General features: G+C 38.5%; 1 protein-coding gene across 1 annotated transcript in view; it reads right to left on the bottom strand.

The window, feature by feature from the left end:
• Positions 1-1552: 1552 nt before the first annotated feature.
• CNBD1 (cyclic nucleotide binding domain containing 1) overlaps positions 1553-22844 on the bottom strand; it is a 235978-nt gene continuing 214686 nt past the window's right edge. Inside the window, exons 12-13 of the mRNA XM_089518379.1 lie at positions 7849-7908; positions 1553-1867 (exon numbers count right to left, since the gene is read on the bottom strand). Of these exons, the coding sequence (XP_089374505.1) occupies positions 1712-1867; positions 7849-7908 (216 nt within the window). The 3' untranslated portion in view covers positions 1553-1711. The remainder of the gene's footprint in view (positions 1868-7848; positions 7909-22844) is intronic.

Raw genomic sequence — 22844 nt, 5'->3', positions numbered from 1 at the left:
AAAAATCACTATTCTCACCATTCCTCAGGCTGACTGGGGCTAAAGGGAATTAGAGCCCCTTGACATCTGGAAGGGCTCAGTTTCCCATTTCCAGATTAGAAGACCGGGAAATGGTACAGACATTTAAACAATCCAAAAATACTTTGAAGGAAAGCAATTATGCTTAACACAGCCGTCCCCAAACCGTGCAGGTGGGATGGGGTACGGGAGTCTTCACCTTAGAGGGGGGAAATGGTTTTTAACAAGTATGAGAAAAACAAACCACATTTGGTCTGATTATGTCATTGAAGTTGGGTTATCACTGCAATTGATTTACTTTCAAAATTATGCATAGAGGAAGAATAAAGTAATCCTCAAGTCTTTCTGTGGCTAGAGGAAAAGCATAATGGTAGCTAATCAGCTGAGTTAAAAGAGGAAGAGCTCTAGTCTACACAGCAGAGAATTGATCAAGGTAGGTAGGACCTATAATCACTGCAATGAAAGATGATCTTGCATCTATTTAACACCTCCAGGATTTCTCTATCTTTGCATTTATTCAAGGGGATCTTTTGTATCTGATTACTATCAGAGCCATGCTTTTTTCTTCAAAGGTAAGAGTCTCCTTCATCACATTCAAAATGAAGGCAATGACATGCAAATTACTTTCAGAATTAGTTTGATGAACATCAGAATGAAATATCTGCTTTTTTTTTTCAAAAGCCAGTAAATTTTCCTGTTCAATATACATTTGAATATTGACCATATTCATTCACTTTATTACTTTTTACTTTAAAAAACAGTGTCTTGCTTTCAGGGACAGTTCATATACCCATTTGTCATATACTAAGAAATTGGTTTTTCAATTACATAATAGATCTACAGTGATTCTCTACACCTTCGTGAGTTTTGTTTAACTCACTAATTTGTCTTGCTTGTTGTGGAGGTAATATTGGATGCAATTTATGACCTAAAGTCCCCTTTTTTTGTAATGCTGGCAGTTTTATCTGTGCTCGTTTTATTTATTTTATGTAAAAGTTAATAGGGAAAGAAGAATAAACAATGACTAACTTGTTGAATAAAAAGGACATGCTCTGAATTTTACAAGCACGTGCCCTTCAAATCTGAGGAGGAGATGGTGATTTTTGTACTTGGGCATGTGTGCCCAATTAAAAATTATAATGTGAAAACTGGCCCTTAAAATCATATCACTGTGAAGTGCCACTAAAAGGAAACTAGAAACTAATTAAAACCATGTTTCTGGGCACATTAGGATACTTAGGCTAGAATCCTGTTGGTTAGTCTCAACTAGCATAGATCGATTCAATCAACTGCTGAGTGTGACTCAAAATATAGGTAAATCTCATTGATTCAATAGCTCTTGTTGGGCTAACAATAAGATTTAGGACTCTGTAATACCAGGTGCTGTAGGCTATATTTCAAAGGAAGGAACTGGCAAAACCACCTCTTGAGCATTCCTCTTGTTTTGTTGTTTGCTGTAAGATCTGTAATTTTTCCTATTATTATTTAAAAAAAAAAGCTTTCATAAAAACATTAAATCATTTATAATGCAGGAATCAAGAATAGTTTTACAAAGAAAAAAGATACCAAGAAGAAATGCACAACAGAAGCATGTTGAGCTATTGTACGAAGGGAATGAGAGAAGAAAATAATTTGAATATACATCAGGGACAACAAGAAAGGAGAAACAAAAAACAGATGAACTGTCCATCTTTCACTGAGTCTCTGTGTTCTGCATGGATCTTCCAACAACACCACAAGGTTCCTGATGCTTTTTCTGACACTTGTCTAAATTAGGCTTCTCATGGACCCATTTTCCAAAACCAGGATTAATTCCATTGTAGAATAATGTTTCTTTCAGTATCATGTCCTGTAATAGTAGGAAAAATACTAAATATCAAAGACTAAATACCATGAAAATAAGGAAAATTTCAGAATGCATACCCCTCATTGCAAGATCCCAGTAAGTGTATTTTCTTGAGAATTTAAGAAACTAGAAGCTCACTTTCTACATTTTTGATTCATGCTGCTTTAATGAAAGACTGTAATTAACTTACTCCTCCCCCCCAAAAAATAATGTTTCCCGTTTGAAGCAATCAGTGCAACAATTAACTATATCCCAAAATAACTGTTTCAGAGGCAAACCTCACAGTTCTCTGCCAACAAAGAGGCCTGTGACCTCACTGGAATGGAGACATACTGGACTGCAAAAGAGGGATCCCTGTTGAGATGCAAATAGACTTTAAATTTCCTGAACTTTGAAAATCTCCTTATTGCTGCATGGCCAGAAGGAGGAGGAACCTACCTACACAAAATATATCCTCCCCAGTATACCATCTTTACTAAAGACTGAAACAACATGCGGGCATCTGACTAACATCTCCAATTGTTTTTTCTTTCTTTCTCCTGTTTGGTTTGTAACATCTTGCCTGATGAAGAAGCCCATGGAACTTTGAAAGCTTGCAATAAGTATATTGTGCATTTCAGTTGGCCAATAAAGGACACTGATGGAGATGAATTTTGAGTTTGGGATGAATGAAGCAAACTAACTGGTAATCTGGAAGGAAAAGCAGGGCTCAGAATGTGGTGCTGAGGATTCCTATTTTTCTCCCATGGAAGATTCCCATTGGGGTTTGGTCTCTGGAAGGTTTCTTGAGGAGTTCAGTGTGGTTCTGAGAATGTTCTGATGCAAGACTGGCACAATATATTGCATTATCTGAAATGGGTTGAACTTGCTCACTCTCTTTCCCTTTCCCCATTACTTGTTGATTCCTTTTGTGTTTTGCTGCAAACAGCAGAAATGCAGACACTCCTAGGCAAGGGGTGGATTGGTTAAGAATATTTTTTGTACACATGCATCCAATCCCCCATTCCCCAGCAAAACGTTTTGGATCAGTTTTCAGCCAACTTGGTGTGCTGCATCATCCTGTGAGACAATGGGGGTAAATATGACCCATAGATCTGCCACATTTCCACACACTTGTCCTACAGCCATCTCATATCTGAGAATCTATTGTTAGAGTGAGGCAATGTGGCCTAGTCTGGCCAGGACTTGTGCCTCTGCACTGGATGAGAAATGTGCATTTATCTACCTGAGATCTAGGACAAACATTTCTGTCTCATGAGGGAGCTGGGCCTTTTCTTTAGCCTATTTATTTTAAAATAGAGGTATCTTTCTGTGGACTTGGGGTATATAACATCAGTATACTTATGGCATTCAGTCACATTTCACTGATCCCTGTGAGGCAGCTGACCTGAATTGTCTAGAACCAGTACTGGAATGAAAAGAATGAATAAAAAGAAACCCAAATAAGAAAATGATGAGGGCTGTAGGTGGTATCTCAAAATGAAGTCCTCAGAAATTACCTAGTTTTATTGCAGTTGCAAGAACTTTTGACAATAGCCCAGTTGATCACAAACATGAAGTGTTATCCAGCATGACACATGCATGGGGATGATTTGCATCTTGCTGAAGATTATTAAAACAATCCAACATTGATTGATTGATTGATTGATTGAAATTTTATTTATATACCACCATTCCTGCAATCACGGCGGTTTACAAAACAATAGTAGAAATACATTACAGGACAAGTTACAGATTATAAATAAGAATTAACAGCAAAAAAAATCCCTCATATAAAACCATACACTACTATACATCATTAAAATCCGTCGTTAAATCCAATCAAAATTGATAAAACAGTCTAAAAATACGATACACAATACACAGGAGAAAAAAAACAATCAGGACATGTGGGGGAAGGCTTGACAAAATAAGTAGGTCTTAAGGTTTTTCTTGAATGACTCCAGGGAGGGGGCTAAACGGAGCTCCTCAGGGAGAGCGTTCCAAAACTGCGGGGCCGCAGCAGAAAAAGCCCTTTGCGCAGTCACTGCGTATCTCGTCTTGGTAACACTCAGAAGTTTTTTCCCACCTGACCTGAGAGTGCATATACTTGGGCCTCAAGCAATTTGGGTTTTATCCATAAAAATTGAGGTTATGGCCAAATCCTAATGTGAACAAAGCTGATTTGGAATGATTTAGGTCATATTTGCCCAGTTCCACTCCAGTGTAGTTTAGCATGGTCTGAAGCAATCTGAATGGATCTTGGGATCCAGGTAAAAGATAGTTTTCCCCACCTCAGTGGCATCACCATATGCATCCAAGGAAAAAGACAATTGTCTACAAAAGCTCATACTGCCAAATTCTTTCTTTATTTAGTCTCAAAGATGATACAAGATCTCTCTGCAGTGTGTGGCCTGCACCAAGTGACACTATCAGAGGAGGTGACACCAGGCAGCAGTGATGTGTCCTAATGTCTCTCCCCCTGAAAAAAAAGGAGGGACTCTTCTTAGAGTGTCATTCCTTTTGGGGAATAAGGGCAGTGGTGAAGCCATGGACTTTTCTGTTGACTCTTTTTTCCAATTGTCCTTTTAGAGGGAAGTGGGCTTGAGGATGGAAATATTTTGCAATTAAAATAACCTCTTATTCATAGCACTTGATAGGGGACTAGAAGGCACATACACATACAATGGAGAGGGAAAGTTAGTATTTTCAGGTCTCACTGAAACTGTTGGAATAAGGGTCAAGCTAGAGGTGATTTGGGAGTTTTGGGATCAGAACTAGGGACTAGGGATAGAAAGAATATTAAAATATTTACAAAACAGTCAAAAACATATTTTTCAAGTATTGAGAAACCTGTTGGGAAAAATACTGGACTAATGAGTTTCCCTGAAGTTTGGAACTTAGTGTGAAAAATCCATATATTGTTCTTTTGCACACAAAAAAGAAGAAGTATTTTCTTCAAAAGACCCCCCTCCCCCCAAAAAGAGCATTTTCTGCTCTTTCCTGTGCAAAAAATACTGTTTCCTTTGCAAAACAACCATGTGCAAATTTTTCATAGAATACATCATGAATTGTGATTAGGCTTCAAAAATTGAGTGGTTTTTGAAGACTCTCTTGCATTGATAAGAAAATTGTTAGAATTGCTTATTAAATGTCATCACGAGCATCTCACAAACACACAGAGGGTGATAAAGGGAGCCATGGGGAAGGCAATGATGAGAGCCATGGGGAAACAACACAAGAGAAGGAGCTGGCATAGTCATCCTCACTCTTCCCATATCATGTGAGGACATGGTGCTTAAAAGGCGTTATTCAAAGTAAACATCAATGCTTTATCAAACTACACAGTTTTATTTGAATTGTACTATATAATACGTTTTATTCAGGGGCAGCCAGTGGATTCAATGCCACTGGAGCAGTGAATCCACCCTTGGTTTTATGGTTCCTTCTCCCATAGCTATTCCAGGTTGTACGAATACTTCAGTGTCAAACCATTCAAAAATATGGTCCACAGTTAGATGGCTTCCATTCAGAACAGAGCAGCTGCAGAAGAAGAAGCTGTAAAACTGGGAGTGGATTTGCTAACCCCACAACAACAGATCTGCCAGCTGTCCCAGCTTTATTGTATATGCAAAACCCTCAGTAGGGCATTACAAACTTTATAGATAGGTAGGATGATACAAAGGGCTTTGTTTGTTTGCTTGCTTGTTTTAGCAGCTATCTTAAAAATTAGAATAAAAACAACACATAGAATTTACAACTCAAATGGCTATTTCCACATGGAATCTGTTCCTAGGAAACTTATTACACTGTGTAAAACTTATGAAAATTAATTTCCACCTTTCAACCTGCATTTCCACATTTTCTCATAAAATACTGTATTTTATATCATTGTATTTGTATTTATTACATTGTATTGTATTTGCATTTAGTATTGCATTTATTATATATAAAATAATTATTATTTTATTTTAGAAAGATAAGCCAGTCTTCAGAGCAATTGTTATACAATTGGACCTTATTGTGCTTCCTTGAAATTGCAAGTGTGCTGCCTTCCTCTGCATTGTATGATGTGTCAGAGAATGCTCCATGGATTAAAGGTTTCTCCTGCCATGAAGTACATGAAAGCTAGCCACAGAGGAATTATTGGTTTCTCTGGGGAAGCTAAAAGAATGAGTTATAATATGAGCCATAGTTTGAGGGGAAAACTGAAATTTGACTGTGATGGAATGGGGAAAGCTAATAGAAGAAAGTCTGTAGAAGGCTGAAAAGCTGTTTGTGCCTTGGTGTTTATATCAATTCTAGCACTGATTTCTTTGTAACGTGCACATGTATACTGTGAACTGTAATATTCCTGTGTTTTGAATGAAGATGTCTGCAGGCACCCAACTTTTGAGAAATTTTTGTCTGCTCAAACAAAGTTATTGTTCAAAAGACATTGGCTGGCATCCTGTTCAGTATTTATGAAACCATAAACTGGATTTATGATCTTTTGGGATTCACATGTATGGTCATTATTAACTTAATATAATTCTCTTGAACCTTTTAAGTCAGGAAGCACCTTACCAGAAGAGTTTCTGAAATATTGCAGAGTGTGATGCTAGGAAATTAGGACTGCAGTACTTTACTTTTTGCAGAGTACATTTAGACAAGCAGTTTTGGCAGGCCCCCAAGGGATCCTGCTAGCTGCCTGTCTCAATATACCCTGTGGTCATCATTTCCCGATGCCTTGGAAACCCTTAAGTTGGGATGCTGCCTAGCTTTAGAGGCAGGGTTTTGAAGGGTGACACTGACAGAAGTCACTATAACAACAGAGGTCTGTCATTGTAGCCGTGTCTGACAATGCAGGATCCCAGCCACTATGTTTTTCCTTTTTAGGCAAAATGTTGGAATTTGTGGGGGGAAAACATTGAAAAGGGGGGGAGGATGGCTGGTGTTTTGCTCAAAGATGAAAAAATCCCATGATGGATTACTCCCTCCCTGCAATGTAGAGACATCCTTCCTCACTTTCAACAAGGTTTGTGAGTATCATTTAAATCCCTATTAAGGCTTCTCCTTCCACTTTCAAGACTTGGAGGACTACAAGAAGATGTCTATCAACTCCATCGACACAAGCATTCCATTTCTCCATGAAACTTATCTCAGTGAAGGGCACATGAGCATCACTGCCCTTTTTCCATGACATTCTTTCAATTATCAGGGAAAATGTGACAAAAATATGGCACTTTTGTGAGTGGGGAATTTCAAGTCATTTATTTTTTGAAAGATAGATGGGCATCTCCCTGTCTCTCATACACTCAAATAGAGGATGCCATAAACCAAACGAAAGCTGGAAACCTATATCAGCTTATACTTAATTTATGCACATTCACTGAAAAAAAAAAGCAAAAGTGCCACAGTGGCAGCAAGGGCAGCTTTTTGTGGGTTCGAAAAGGAGCGGCCTTTTGCTGCTTGTTTTTGAGTCAGCAAACTGCCAGATTGGGGTTGTGGTGGGCAGCTCAAAGGGGTGGTGGCAAGCCACTCCAAAGGGGCTGTCTGTTCAGCCCCTTGGTCATGATCATGAATATGAAACAGTTATTGTTAGGCAATTGTTTTGTATTCACAAACAATATTTCATAATGGCTTTGATACTATTTGACATGATCATAACTCCCTCCCCATTTTACTGGGTATCAACTGCATGAGGACAAAGAGAACCATTCTTCCAATGATCAGATCATGGCTCGATGATGCTTCCATCAGGTTTTGTAGGGTCAGGCTAGGAGAAGTTACTTAAATTATCTACTTAATTAAGTACAAACTGATACAGGATTCTTCCCAAAATATATTTGCAGTTACTGAACATATGTAAGATGTATCTGAAAAGATTTAAGATGTTCAAACTTTCATGTACACTGTTTTGATTACAGAATATTTTTATTTAAATTTTACGTAACAACTGCATCCCATTCCACTAGATATTGTCCTAGCCAAGCTTTTCACAATGGTGTCCATTATTTTATTACCTTTTTGTGCTTCCATTCTTTTTCTGTTTCCTTTTTTATATATGCAAGTTTGAGATCATCCTGCAAAGAAACAGAACAATGGTGAATGGTTTAAACCCAATGTTTTTTTAATTATTTAGTCTTTGGTGGCCTAACTTCAAGAACTACCTAATTTTATAATCCCTCCAAGACTTCATGATTTAATTTATATGCTTTTACATAAAATACCTCATTTCTAAACAACTTGTCATGGAATATTATCACTGCAGGACACATTAGAGTTGAATAAATGTTCTCTAATAATAAGAAGAATGTCCCTCTCATAAGAAGGTTATTATCAAAACACAGACATATGTTTCTCTCAGAACCACCCAGCTTTGTTGAACAACTGTCTTTTTCACTCACTCAATCAGATAGAAAGGCAGGGATGGAGGCAGAAAGCCAAGTTTACTCTTCATCTATAGAAGGCTGTGTCCTGTACTGATATGTAGACATGTACAGAGTAGGAAGTTAATGAGTAGATTAATTATCAACCTAAATTAAACATTTTTCTTACTAAGTCTCCCCCCACTACAAAAAAAATCTATAGATGAGAGTGTATTTTTAGAAGAATTTGTCTATTTAAAACAAATAAAACACTCTGGCTGTTGACTGTGATGAATATAACTGATCTGATTATAGGAGACATTACACACACACACACATATTGTAAGGAAATACATGAGGGCCCATTCTTGGATTAACAGAGAGCATAATATAATAGGCCAATTTAAGTAACTGCACAGATGATATTTACAGAAGCCAAAAGGAATGTAATTTTACTCTGTAAAATCCCTTTTGAGAGGACAACTATGTAAAGTCAAACTAACTACTCACTACACCCCTGATGTTCAGCTCTAAGAAATGTGCTGTGTCCCTGGCTGACAAGAAGAAAATGCACGTAGCTTGCAGATTGCCATACAATATTAGGGGTGAACACTGTTGCTAGGGAACTAGCCGTGGCTAGGAGTCAGAAAGTGACAAGTGAGAAAAGATGAAAGCTGAGGGAAAGCAGAAACTTGCAGGGTCAAATGCTTTACAGACAACAGTTAAAGCTACTTTAAAAAATAAACATGATTTCAGAGTGAAAAAAGCAAAAAATTACATAAAGAGGAAAAGTTGTGCAAAATTTTGAAACAGTTTATATATGTGAATGCAGTTTCCAATCACAATTATATGTTCTTTTAAAAAAACAGTATAAAATAATATCTATGGAGGAGAAACATAAGAGAGCATCACAATTTCTTTAAACTGAGAATGAAGAAGCTGCAGCTAATATCCAACTCATAGTACTTAGTGACTAGATTGGAAACATCCTGCTCCAACACAAGGAACCTCTGTATAAAAACATAACCCCATGAGATCACAAAATGTTTCATTGGGATCTTGAGCAGAATTGAGGGCACCTGAAATCCTATAAGAGTGAAGCAGCATCAACTCACATTGATTTTGGAAGGGAAATAATGCAGTTTGCTTTGAGCTAATCTAAAACCAAGCCTCAGCTCAGCATATAATAGTTTTCTCTATTTTAAAATGTGGCATAAAATCAAGCACTGGAGAGGATAAATGCACAGCCAGTGAAGAAAAAAATTGTAAGAGTGAAACAAAAATGTAAAGATTGTATTTAAAACAAAACTAGTAGGTGAAGAAGAGACTTACATTTAAATATGTCAAACGGCAACAACAGATGTCTCCCATTAACAATTATTTATTAAAATCTCCTGGAACACAGAGCAAGAACATCTGACTGTAAAGAAACACAACTACTTGACTGAACAAATTTCCCTTGGTTTAGTCATATAGGTCTAGGCTTATTCTTGCCTCTAAAAAGGTGATGCAGGCTTTGACTAGATTCTGCCTTAAACTTAAAGCTAGCATAGGTTGCTAGCAAAGAGGCCTTCTGGGCTTGTCTCCTAAAGAGTGAATACACAACATTTACAAAAATTGATACTATGAAGTCATGGTCACTGTGTATAGGTGCAATTTGAAAATGAATAATGAATTTCTAGAATTGGAAGAGGTGACAAAGGCTAAATAACTGGGCCTGACTTTTTGCTATGAAACAAGGGCAGGATACAGACCGCCCCTTTGGGGCGACACGCACCCACCCCTTTCCCCGACAGATCGGGGACTCAGCTGTCACAGTGGCAGCCCCAGAGGCCCTGATCCACTGCTTTTCCTGGCCTTGGGGAAGCAGCAAAATGCCGCTTCCCCATGGCCTGGAAAGGGGTGTCTTTGGGGCCTCATGCCCCTTTCTCTTTGTAGCGCTGGCGTGGCTGTTTAAAGGCCACACCAGCAATATGCACGGCTGAAGGAGCTCCTTCTGGCGCCACTGAAAGGGCGCCACAAGTGCCCTGCAGCAGCACCAGGATGTCATGTCTGCGCCACGTCGTTTGGCTGTGGCACGGCCATGACATCATAATGGTGGCGCCCATGTAAGACGAATGAGTGAGTTCTGACTTAAACCCAGAGCTGAAGAACTGAAGAACCAAGGAATTGTGCTTTAAACATAGCTAAAGGAACAAACAAGATGGTTCCGCGCAAAGCACTGATGTGACGAAGGTATTTGGCAACCGAGGCGAGGAAAGTCTGAAAACTTGGAAGCTGAAGCGGGGTGCCGTCCAGGTGTGACGAACCATGACCGGGAAGAACCTTATCTCCTGAGTCGCCATGATGAGGAACTGACAGGACAATGGAGAACTTTGAACAGAACGAGTTGCTTTGAACACGGACTGATCTGAACAACCTGTCTGTCCTCCCAAAAGAGGAAGTTGAGTAATGGGCTGCAATATTGCAAGACTTCAGCAGCCAAGAGCCAGAGAGAAGAAAAAGTATAAAGACCCTGGACTTTCATCTCCATTTTGTTGGCACCATCCGCGGCAACGGTGTCATCCCCAGCCTTCGAGAACAACTGATCAATGTTCGGCGGAAGGAAAGTGTGTGTGAGTATTGTATGAATGTGTGAGTGAAAGAGCTCTTGATAATCAATGTTTGTGTTACTTGTGTGATTCAATAAATGTTACATGCATGGTGTTTAAACCCAAATTTGGTGTCTCAATGTCTTTCTCAGCCTTGCTGTGAATAGGTCCACGGAGGGAGAGGTTTTCATTACACGCTCTCAGGATAAACAAGTTGCCCTTACAATCTTGGGCATAACACCCATGTAGAAAGGGTGCCGCCATTACAACGTACTAGGGTTGCAGGGTGTCTGGGAAGAATGCCCCGAGGCAACCCTAGTACGTATCTAGGCTGGCACTGGATACCGCCAAGAATATACATCCCTAGTCGTTGCATGCTGATACAGTAGTAACAAGCAAGCTTAAAGTGCATATGGTTGTCAAGTTAGAAGCATCCTAGGATGGGATTTCATGGTCAAACCGAGTCCTCGGGGAAGCCCTTGGTAAAATTACATAGGGCAGACCCAGACAATGTCATATGGGTGGTCCCTGGTGATCCTATGCAATATTAATAATGCAAAATTGAGTATCAGTCACAGTTGCCCAAAGTATTTTATTTTTTTCAAACCCCACAAATTTTAAATTATGACAGTTTTCTCCTGTTAGAGATTAAGGGGAAAAGAAGATGTTTAGCCAGGAGGTCTGGCTAGGGGAGAAGGAGGGAAAGATAGGACCAGCAGCCTACAGGACCATGGTGGAGATGAGGAGTTAGAGCATGTGGCAGTTGGTGAGAAGCGATATCAAAAGGGAGCTTTCAAATATGTGACCATCCTTAAACTTTGTGAGCTTTCCCAAGATTTGGCTAGCAGGTTAGTGTTGCACTGCCAGTCTGTTTTCTTTCATCAGACATTGCAAGACAAAAGGTTGTACAGGCAAGAGGGAAGAGCAGGCCTGATATACTGCCACTGTTGTATTCACACATGAGAGACTGAAGAAGAGGAAGAGGAGGAGGTGACCGAGGTGCAACTGAGGCAGATGCCGCTGGCCAGCTGGCTGCTGCATAAACAATAAATCTAATATCAAAAAATAGGTATTGGGGTTGCTAGGTATGTCAGCCAAGATAAATGTGGGTGTTAGCCCCAAAGGTTTTGGGAACCACTGCCCTAGTGAATCTATGACAGTAAATCCAAGTCAGCCCGCAACAGCCTGCAGTGTGGTTTGTGTTTGTTTGTTTGTTTGTTTTAAAAAAAACACACCAAATCTTTTCAATCCTGAGATTTCTTCTGACACCCTGGAGGCAAGGGAAAGATCATGAGGGTCAGTGCCAGGCCTGAGCTCTGGAAACCCTGAATATACAGAAGCACTGCCACAACATTGTCTAAGTGGTCATTAAATGTTCTCAAGGAATCTGTCCTGTAGGTGTCAAAAGCTACTACTGAACTGGCTGGCTGGTAAGAAATTGCATACAAATTAAAAGAAAACATATGATCTTTAAGATAATCATAGCCAATATGTTCTGATTAGACAGTTAACGTAATTTGTGTAGCATTTCCGCTCTTAATACATGCATGACCCAGAAGAAGTGTGTGGCTTCATATATTATGTTTTTCCCCTGACTTGCCACTTAAAAGAAAAATTATCCATGTATACACACACACACACACACACACACACACACACACACACATTTCTACATTGAAATTATGTTAATAAAAATTTGTAGCAGAATCCAATGTGAAAATTAACATACTACCAACCAAAGATTATTTCTAGCAGTTTAGCAGCACCATGTAAGACCATTCCTAGTGGTCACAAAGGCAACTAAAGCAATTCCAAACCAGCTGCAATTTTTAAAAACAACTAAAATGATATTACTGTATACAAATGCAAGGCAATATATGCTATAAAAATGGGCATGGGAAAAGAAAATGTGATGTGGTATGAAATGATATAGTCAAAGAGACAAAGACCATAATCCAAAGGATGGTCAAATTACTTTGTGGTCTGAGGCGTCCTTAGTTTTATATTCAATGATGCTGCAGAGGTCATTCCTAAAGAACCCTGGGACCACAGAACTGATTTGTGGGCAAGGGGATTTCAGTCTAAGAGTAGAAGAGGACATGAAGCCCTGTGACTTGACCCTCTCAATCAAAGAGGCGTTACAAACCACCACTTTGCGGCGGTCTGCAGGCGCTGCTCTTTGCTCCACGAGGGAGTCGCAGCATACAAACCGCGCAACTCCCTCACGGAGCAAAAAAGAAGCTCCAAAATGGAGCTTCTTCCTGCGGCGCCGTTATGATGTTGCGAGGCGCCCATGGCGCACCCGCGACGTCATAACCGCCGCGACCTGTCTGGATGCTATGCGTCCAAGACGTAAACATGGCGGCGGCCGTGTGGAACGGCCGCTGCCATTTGTCACGGACTGAGTCCGTGATAGGGAAAGGGGCATCTAGAAGAGACGCCCCTTTTTAAAAATGGGACGTCCTGAGGACGTCCGAAATGGCGGTCTATAACCTGCCAAAGTCAGTATTTCATAAATCCAAAGATATAGCCATGTTAGTCTACATCAGTATGTAAAGGGGTATTATAGCAAAAAGTATTGTAGTGCCTTTCAGAAAAAGAAAGAAGTTGGCAGCATAACCCTTTGTAGACTGCCTCCTGTGATGCATGGAGTGAAGTGTCCAGGCACAATCCTTTACAAGCAGACAATGTGAATAGTAACAAAAATGGAAAACTAGCAGGTATGATTATGTGGTGACACGTTCTGGTCTAATTATGGTCATCGGAGGACACGGACAGGAGGAAGGATGTTGCCTAAAGCCAAGGTGAGCAAATAACCACATAGATGTTGGGTGTTGGAATGTAGTGTGATGCTGGCTGGTAACCAAAAAGCAGATGTGATTAATTGATCAAGAAAATTTGAGGAGTTAACTAGCATTATGATGTGTGTAGTGTGCTGGGAAACCATTGTATATAGCATTGTATATAGCACGTTTATGAAAGTTTGTTCCTGGACATTTTACTTCATGCATCTGAGGAAGTAGACTGAAGTCTACAAAAGCTTATGTTACCAACTTCTTTCTTTCTCTCAGGCCCGTTACAAACGGGCACCCTAGTACGTGCTCGGCACGTACTAGGGTTAGAAAGGGGGGTCCTTTCCAGACGCCCATAAGCCTAGTATGCGCCGAGCGCGTACAAAATGGCGGCACCTGTTCTACATGGGCGCCACCATTTTGACGTTGTGGACACCTAGCATCCACATGGCGCGTGGCGGAAATGATGCCGTGAGTGCGCCCCGCGGTATGGAAGCTGCGGCTCTCTTGCGCAGCAAGCGGAGGCGCCGGCAGACCGCCCTTTTCAGGCGGTCTGTAAAGGGGCTCAGTGAGTCTCAAATGCTGGTCCAAAAGTCTCTCAACTCAGCTTTGCAAGAGATGGAAAAGGAACGACAGCTCCAGAGAGCCCTTTGCTGTAAGCAGAATACTACTAGGCCTTTTTAATATCCCAGATGCTATGCCTTCCATCCTAACTGCATTAATAAGATATCAATAAAACAAAACAAAAAAAATCAATCTAGTTATCAACATACTGGGGGGGGGGGGGGGAATCAGCATCTTATTAACCATCTAACCCCACCTGTTACTTAAAATGCTGTCCTGTAACTTACAGTACCCTGAAATTGCTTAATGAAATAAGGATTTTTATTTATATTATTTATATATTCATTTTATTTAATGTATATCCTGCCTTTCTCTCTGCACAAAACTCAAAGCAGCTTCTCAAAAGCCTTCATTAAAAGTAGAGCAAAGTCAAAACTCATGGCTATACATAGATATAGATATTTCTTACATGGCTTCACTTTGTTACACAAGTTTGTGAATTGTAAACACATTTGTGAATTAACATAGGAATAGGGTGTTTCTTGTTTCATGATAAGAGCAAAAGTATGCTAATGAACAGTTTATATTTTACTCACTGAATGCCCTGCCTGTATTTATATTAAAATATTTGTTATTTATGTAATTCCTAATTACATATGGACTTGCAATCTGTAATTATTCCATTCAGAATGATTTTTACTTTACATTTTAATAATACATTTTTATTAGGATATATATACAATAGAGAAGCAAAGCCTATCAAATAAATTAGCAAGTGGGTATATTTTATGAAAAACTTCAAGGGATCAGTCTGAAGCAAATGAAGACAATGTGTGGGGGCTACTGAATTCTGTACACCTGTGTCTATTCCCAGATGTCTTCTAGGAATGGTAGCAGAGAGAGTTGTTTACCAGAATGGAAAAATGGTTTGCTGCTAGTGATTTCTCAAACAAGGCATACTGGGAACATCAGTGGAGGTCATGGATGTACAGGATCTAAACCCACTCATTTCCCAGGCATGCAACTCAACATGGCCTATATTATGCCTGCCCTAGTGCAGGTGTAGTTAATACTTCTCCATTTATCACAATCCATTCCCTGGCCTTCTGCTAGACCACAGAGAGGAAGCAGGACATTAGATTTGATAATTTATTCACCATCATGGATTCTCTCACACATAAACACACCATATCTTTAGGAGTATGCTGGGGCTAAGTGTATCTTATCTGTGTCTTAAATTAAACTAGAAATCTATTCATGTAGGGAGTGATACAAATATTTTTATAATGGTCTCATTAAAATGTCATAATTTCATATCCTAACTGTGTCATCTTTCCAGCCCATATAAATATAAGCCAGGCCAGCCCTAAATTTAATGGCATCAGTTTATTGGCACATTTGCGATAATTAATTCCCTCCCTATTTTCAAGCTAGATTGCAAAACATTACATGGTTCTCTAGCTACAGCGATGCATGTCCCTTAGAGGATGCAATGCACACATTTTGAGCTCCATCCAAGGCCACTGGGGTTGTGAGGGTGTGTTTTTCCAGCTCTGACCACTCCTTTGTTCTTCAGTAACATCTGCATTTGTAACCAGGGAAATGTTCATTAAATCAGAAAACCTTTTTTTTTTTCTGAGAATGGATTCCAAAATAGATGAAAATATAATGAGGTCATTGGAAGCATATTTATCTGTTTTGAAAGAAATATTGCTAACATCATCCTAACTGGAGGGTATGTTAGTCCAGCAGATGTTAATAGTTACAAAGCTACTTTTCCATAGCTTCCAATATTAATTAGTTATATTGTCAACGGTGCCTCCCAACCCAAGCTCAGATTTACAAATTTCAATGACTTATAATGCCAACCCAAACCGCAAATTGAACATTATGGCCCCGAGTGTTCTTTCTCAGTTTGGATTTTATTTCTATCCAGAAAGGTCATTTCATTCTCACTGTTATCCTTCACAAAGGAAGGAGACATTCTGGATTCCACGGAAACATCTTCTTTGAATTGCAAATGGACATTAAATTTCCTTGAATTTGAAAATCTACCAGTGACCCCATGGCCAAAGGGGGAGGTGCCACCCTGCAGATGGTCCTCCCTACCATCTGAATTAAGGGGCTGTACAGAGTTTGTACAGAGACTAGAGTTTGAATCAGTCATAGACACCTACTGGGTAACTTTGGGCAAGTCACACTCTCTTAGCCTCAGAGGAAAGCAAGGGCAAGGCTTCTCTAAACAAATTTTGCAACGAATACCTTGTGATAGGTTCACCTTAAGACTGAAATAAGTTGAGGTGGTATTTAACACCTGATAAGTTGTGTAAAATGTACAAAAATAATAGCCGTTTATGTTGGAAATGCAGGAAGAAAACAGTTCAATTTTTCACACGTGGTGGACATGTATAAAAGTGAAGATATATTGGAAGCAAATATACTTTGAAGTTTAAAACATTATAAACATTGATTTGAAATGTACACCAGAATTTTTTTTTTTTTTTTGTTAAATATGTTGGAGGATGCAACAGAGAAAAAAGTTGTTGTTGTTCTAATTATTATTATTATTATAGTTTATTTCTATAGCACTGTAAATGTACACAGCACTGTACATACAGATAATCAATAAATAAACCCTGCCAATGGCGTACAATCTACAAAATACATATAAACAGTAGGTAGTAATATAAAATAGAATTAGTTTTTAAAAAGGCAACAAAACGTCAACATCCACTATCTTATCAATTATTAGATAAATATTCACACAGTGTCTGGAAACATTTCCCTGAACAGGGTGGTCTTCAACTCAGATTTAAAGTTGGCAAAATGTTATTCTATATGTTATCAGCAGTGAGAATAATCTACACAAAGAAGTGGAAAACAAGTGAGATCCCTACAATTGATGAATGGACATTAGAACTTCTTGATCTACTCAAGATGGATAAACTAACAAAGGATTGAGGAATGAGAACTCAAATAAATATAAAGAAGACTGGGAAGAAATAATAGACTACCGCCGATTAAATTGGGGGGAAATAATAACTATGGGGGTTAATTAGACTGTAAAAAGGGAGAATATTGATCAATACAAAGGATTCAGATATCAGAGTAGCACCCTCGCTTCTCTTTTTCTCTTTCTCTTTTTATAATTTTTACTAATTTCCTGTCATCTGTTTAGTTAAAGTAAATTCACAAGTTATTTATGTTTGAGGTAATGAAGAATGTTGAAGTTTGTCAGAAGAAAAGAAGGTTTATTTTGTTTAATTAAAGATAACCAAAAATCTAGAGGGAAATATCTCCAAATCAGCAGTAAGGAAGTAGTGAATGTGTGAAAGACTGATGTAATCATATTTACTGTTTTGTTTGTCAATGTATGTATGGATAAGAATGTGTGTAATTTTATATACATATAATGTTTGTTAATGTTTTTTAAAATGAATAAAAATTATTTTTAAAAAATGATTGAAATAAGTTGGAAATGACTTGAAGGCACAAACAGACAACAACAATAACAGCAACAAGGTTAATCTTAGGGTCAACATACATTGGAAACAACTTGAAGGCACACAATAACAGCCCAAAAGAATCAAGGGCAAAAAAGCACACCGTTTGCATACTTGTGGACAGTGAAGCTGGGTTAGCATGCATAACATAGATGTTCAGCCCATGCCAACACAACTGCCATGGCACTTGCTAATACACTCCTGGCATGCATGCTTAGAGGGCCAAATATACAGGAGTATACAGGTACAATATCAGTGTTAGTGTAATAGACCATAAATTTCAGTAGTAGTAGGGAAAACTGATAGTTGGCAAGGGAAAATTTGGTAATAGAGCAAATCAGGGTAAGTATAGAGGCTTTTACAAAGAGATACAAAGTAGTAGACAGATGCAGGTGAGTTCCTGTCAAACTTTGGTGACAGGTTGCAATGTGATGTCCTCTAACAGTAAGTGTTCAGATACAATATCAGTATGTTTCTTATCTGCTAGAACATGACACTTAATTTATATTTAAATCTTGCTGATCATTTTATTCTCAGCTAAAGTGTAATGACATTCAGAGTGAGGAAGTGTTAGAAGAAATCTTGAGAGCCATTGTGGTGATAATAGTTAAAATGCCAGACTAGAGTGTAATATTCTACACATTATTTCATAGCATTATGGCTACCCTAGAGAATCCAGAGATCAATAGTTTGGTGAGGTGCTTAGAATTCTGTGCCAGATGTCTCTAGAATAGTAGTTATAGAGTGAATTATAGTTCTCTAATAGAGCTTCTAAGGACCGCAGAATCCCTAGATTCCCTAGGTGAGATCAAGCAGCTGTACAGATGAGATAACAACAGAACTGCTGCAATTTACAGAAACAGAATCAACTAAAATCTGAAAAAATGTGGAAAACAAAAAAATGGCCCACAGATTGGTAACAATCACTATAAATTCATATCCTCCCAAAAGGAGACACAAAAGATTGTGGTAACTACAGGATCATTGTATTAATTTTCCATCCAAGCAAAGTAATGCTCCAAATTCTACTGGACAGACTCCTACCACATAAGGAGCAAGGAATCCCTGAGGTGCAAGCAAGGTTCAGGAAAGGAAGAAGTACTAGGGAGCACATTGCAAGCATACAATGCATAATGGAGTGCACCAGCAAATTCCAGAACAAAGTCAACATGTTCTTTATAGAATATAGCAGAGCCTTTGACTGCATAGATCATAAAAAAAAACTATAGACTGATCTTAAAGAAATGGATGTACCATTACATTTGATTATCTTCGGGTGTAAACTGTACTCAAGACAGGAGGCTACCATTAGAACAGAGAAACAGAATGGATCCTAGTTGGAAAGGAAGTAAAAACGGTTTGCATTCTATCACTCTACTCGTTCAACTTGTATGCAGAAAAGATCATCTGCAGAACAGTTTAGAGCAAGGAGGAATGAAGATCGAAAGCAGGATCATCATCAGTCTAATATATGCAGATGACAACATACTATTTGCATAAAACAACAAAGATTTGGAGCAATTACTAAAGAAAGTTTAAGAAGAAAGAGCTAAAGCAGGATTAATGCTGAACATTAAAAAAACAAAAATAATGACCACAGAGGCATTACATAAATTCAATCAAGATGATGTGGAAATTGAAGTACAGTTAAAGATTTACTGTATTTTGGATCAGTCATTGGTCAGAACAGAGATTGCAATCAAGAAATCAGATGAAGACTAGGACTGGGAAGGCAGTTAAGAATGAACTGGACAAGATCTTAAAGTCCAAGATATAAAATTGAACACTAAAGTTAGGATCATCCAAGCCATCATATTCCCATCATTATGCATGGAAGTGAGAACTGGACAGTTTAGAAAGCTGATATAAAGAATCAACTCATTTGAGATGTGGTGCTGGAGACAAGCAAAAAGACAAACCGGTCCTAGAACACATCAAACCTCAACTCTCCCTAGAAACAAAGGATACTAAATTGAAGCTGTTATACTTTGGCCGTATCATGGGAAGGCATGACACTAAAAATGCAATAATGATAGGAAAGGTGGATGGCAGTAGAAAGAGAGCAGGACCACATACTAGATAGACAGATTCAAGGCTCACAGCCCTGAGGCTGCAGGAGCTGAAGACAGGGGATCTTGGAAGCGTCTCATTCAGGGCGGTCACCATTGGCCAGAGTTAACTTGAAAGCAGTTAACAAAAAAACACAGCAACAACAATTCACGGAAATGCAGGAACTGGTAGTTCAATTATCGAGTTTTTATACCAGTTGACTAATGCTTTAAAATATATATAATGGAATTTTCTGTAACAGAAAATATTACAGAAAGTTATGTGTTTTCATGTTTACCAGCTAATGTTAAATTTACTTTCTGTGCTGATAAAACAAAGAGAACCAGACAGGGTCATTTTATCATACAGTCCAAGTACTCTAGGATTGAACTAGTAACTATTTTTCTGTCATCATGTCAACATACTTTGCAAGACTACTGGACTAGAGAAAGAGAAGGCATTCACTACCATTTTCCTTTACATCCTGTTGCTGGTTCTTTCTTCCTTACTGGTTTTAGCCAAGGAACCTAATCTTTGCAAGTTTTGCTGGAGGGTGTACCTCTGGTGAGCAGATGTTGTTATTTGGAAGTCAGTTCCATAGAAAACAATGACCACAATCCAACAGCTAGCTAGGTATCCTTCAAACAGAGTTGGGTGTACCTAACTCTGTACCAGAATATCAGATATTGTTGCCATTTTGCTTATTTAATTTGGAGTAAAAATCAAGTTACATTCAATATTGGATTTGGACAAAAAGGATTTTTCTTTAAAAAAAATGTTTCCAACTGGTTCATTGCAAACTTATTAATTCAGACATATGCATTGTTTTCTATTGCCTGCCATCAAGAGGAACATTAACATAAATATTAGATGATTATTATTTTCTTAAAGTGTCTCACAAAAAAATACAGAAGTTAAATATAATGAGAATACTTGTGGAAAAGATTAGGAATGGGAAGGGCAGCTATGAAGGAACTAGACAAGTTCGTAAAGCAGAAAGATATGCAAATGAATACTAAGGTTAGAACTGTCCAAGGCATGGCATTCCCCATCACCAAGTATGGATGCAAGAGCTGATAGCAAAGAAAGCAGATAAGAGGAAAATCAACTCATTTGAAATGTGGTGCTGGGGGAAAGAACTGAGAATATTATGGATAGACAGAAAGACAAACAAATGGGTCTCTGAGCAAAAAAAGCCAGAAATTTCCCTGGAAGCCAAGATAATCAAATTGAGGCTGTCATACTTTGGCCACATCATGAGAAGGAAAGACTCATTAGAAAAGACAATAATGCTAGGAAAGGTGGAAGACAGTAGAAAGAGAGGAAGACCACATTTATATTTGGTCATCCTCTCTTTCTTCTGCCCTCACCTTTGAATAGATGGATAAACTATATCAAGGAGGTCAGGGGCCTAAAATCACAGGACCAAAGCAGAACAGTAGAGGACAGGGTGTCTTACAGATATCTCATCCACAGGGGCTCCATGAGTCAAGATTGACTCGAGGGCATTATCAACAACAAACTGGTGAAATTATGAGAAATTCAATGAAAATGAGGCTGAGTAAATTTTCACATTCTTGTTCATGATCAGGAATATTTTTCTGAAGAAAAGATGTAAGCACTAGAAGCTAATTTAATTTTGACTAAAAATGGTTCTCATGTGAACTATGACGAGATTTCTTCTATATGCCATTTATTGCAGGAATTGTAAGTAATGTACTTCTCCATAGAAGAAATAGCATCATGACCTTTTTAATGTGTTTTTTTCTTTTTAGGTGTCTCCCTACATTGTATGAAAGCTGAACAGTACAAACTCCATTTTACAAAAAACTACTGCTGCTAGATAATATCTTGAACTTGTAAGGGAGGATTTTCAAATGTCAAATGCCAAAATGACTACAACTAATCTTTAGCTAGATTTGGTTTGGTTTAATTTTATGGAATTTTCCCAGGCATAGAATGGTGTTTTCATTACCACTTTCCCAGCCCCTCCCCAACTTTGCTGTTCACCTTCACCATGCTCTTTGGAATTTTTTACTTTGTGGTACATGGTAGCAGGGACAACAAGTAGGAGAGAAAAGAAGGGAGAGAGTCCCATGGTGCCGTTCGCATCCTGATGTCTCTATGGTTCAGAGGCACATCTGAGAAAAGAAAGCATTTGGGTGGGAGGTAGAATAATACAAGTAATAGTGATTGTTGTTCTTCTTGTTGTTGTAAGCCTTCAAGTCATTTCTGACTTATGGAGACCCTAGGCAAGCCTATCATAGGATATTCTTGGCAAGATTTGTTCAGGGAGAGTTTTGCCAGCTTCTCAGGATGAGAGAATGTAACTTGTCCAAGGTCACCCAGTGGGGTTCCCTGGTCTCCAGAGTCATAGTCCAAACTACACCACACTTTATCTCTTATTATTATTATTATTATTATTATTATTATTATTAATCTTACAACAAAGATTAAAATACACATGAAACCATTTAAACACATAAATTAAAACACATAAACATAGGATTAAGACAACCAATAAAATCCTCCAGAGATGGTAATAAAAATGTACCAATTCATAGCTTAAAATCAACTTGGAAAGTCTGTTGGAAGAAACAGGTCTTTAACACTTGTTCAAATTCAGACAGCATGTTTAGCTGTAGAATCTCTCCCAGCAGATCATTCCACATTCTAATGGCAGCTGACAAAAAAGTCCTCTGGGTGACAATTGCCAATCTAGTTGAAGTAAATATCTCCCAGTAGACTTGCGTGTATCAGCCAGATTATACTAGGAGAAGTGACCCCATAGGTAATCTTGATTCTGAATGGATGAGATGGACAAGAAGAGAATGAGGAATGGAAGAGGAGGGCATGAAGAGAAGAAAGGAGATGAGATGGAGGAGATGACAGACAGTGGTCACCTAGGAAAGTGGCAAAAGAGAAGAGTGCATGGATGGATAGGCCATTATATGGAGAAACAAAAGAGGGAAGAATGCATGGAGTGGATGGATGAAATGAAAGGCAGAGCTGAAAACACAGGACACTGAAGAAGAACAGTGGTGAGGAAGACATGAATAATAATAGAAGGGTTACAGTTAACAAAATAATAATGGAGAATAATTTAAAGCAGAAGAGAGATAAGAGACAAAGAACAGATGAAAACAAAGGCA

Source organism: Sceloporus occidentalis, unplaced genomic scaffold (genome assembly GCF_023333645.1).
Source record: "Sceloporus occidentalis isolate IW3139 unplaced genomic scaffold, rSceOcc1.0.p SCAF_3, whole genome shotgun sequence".
In the NCBI taxonomy this organism is placed as follows: Eukaryota; Metazoa; Chordata; class Lepidosauria; order Squamata; family Phrynosomatidae; genus Sceloporus; species Sceloporus occidentalis.
The sequence above is the reverse complement of the archived record's forward strand: the minus strand, read 5'-3'. Positions and strand labels throughout refer to the sequence as shown.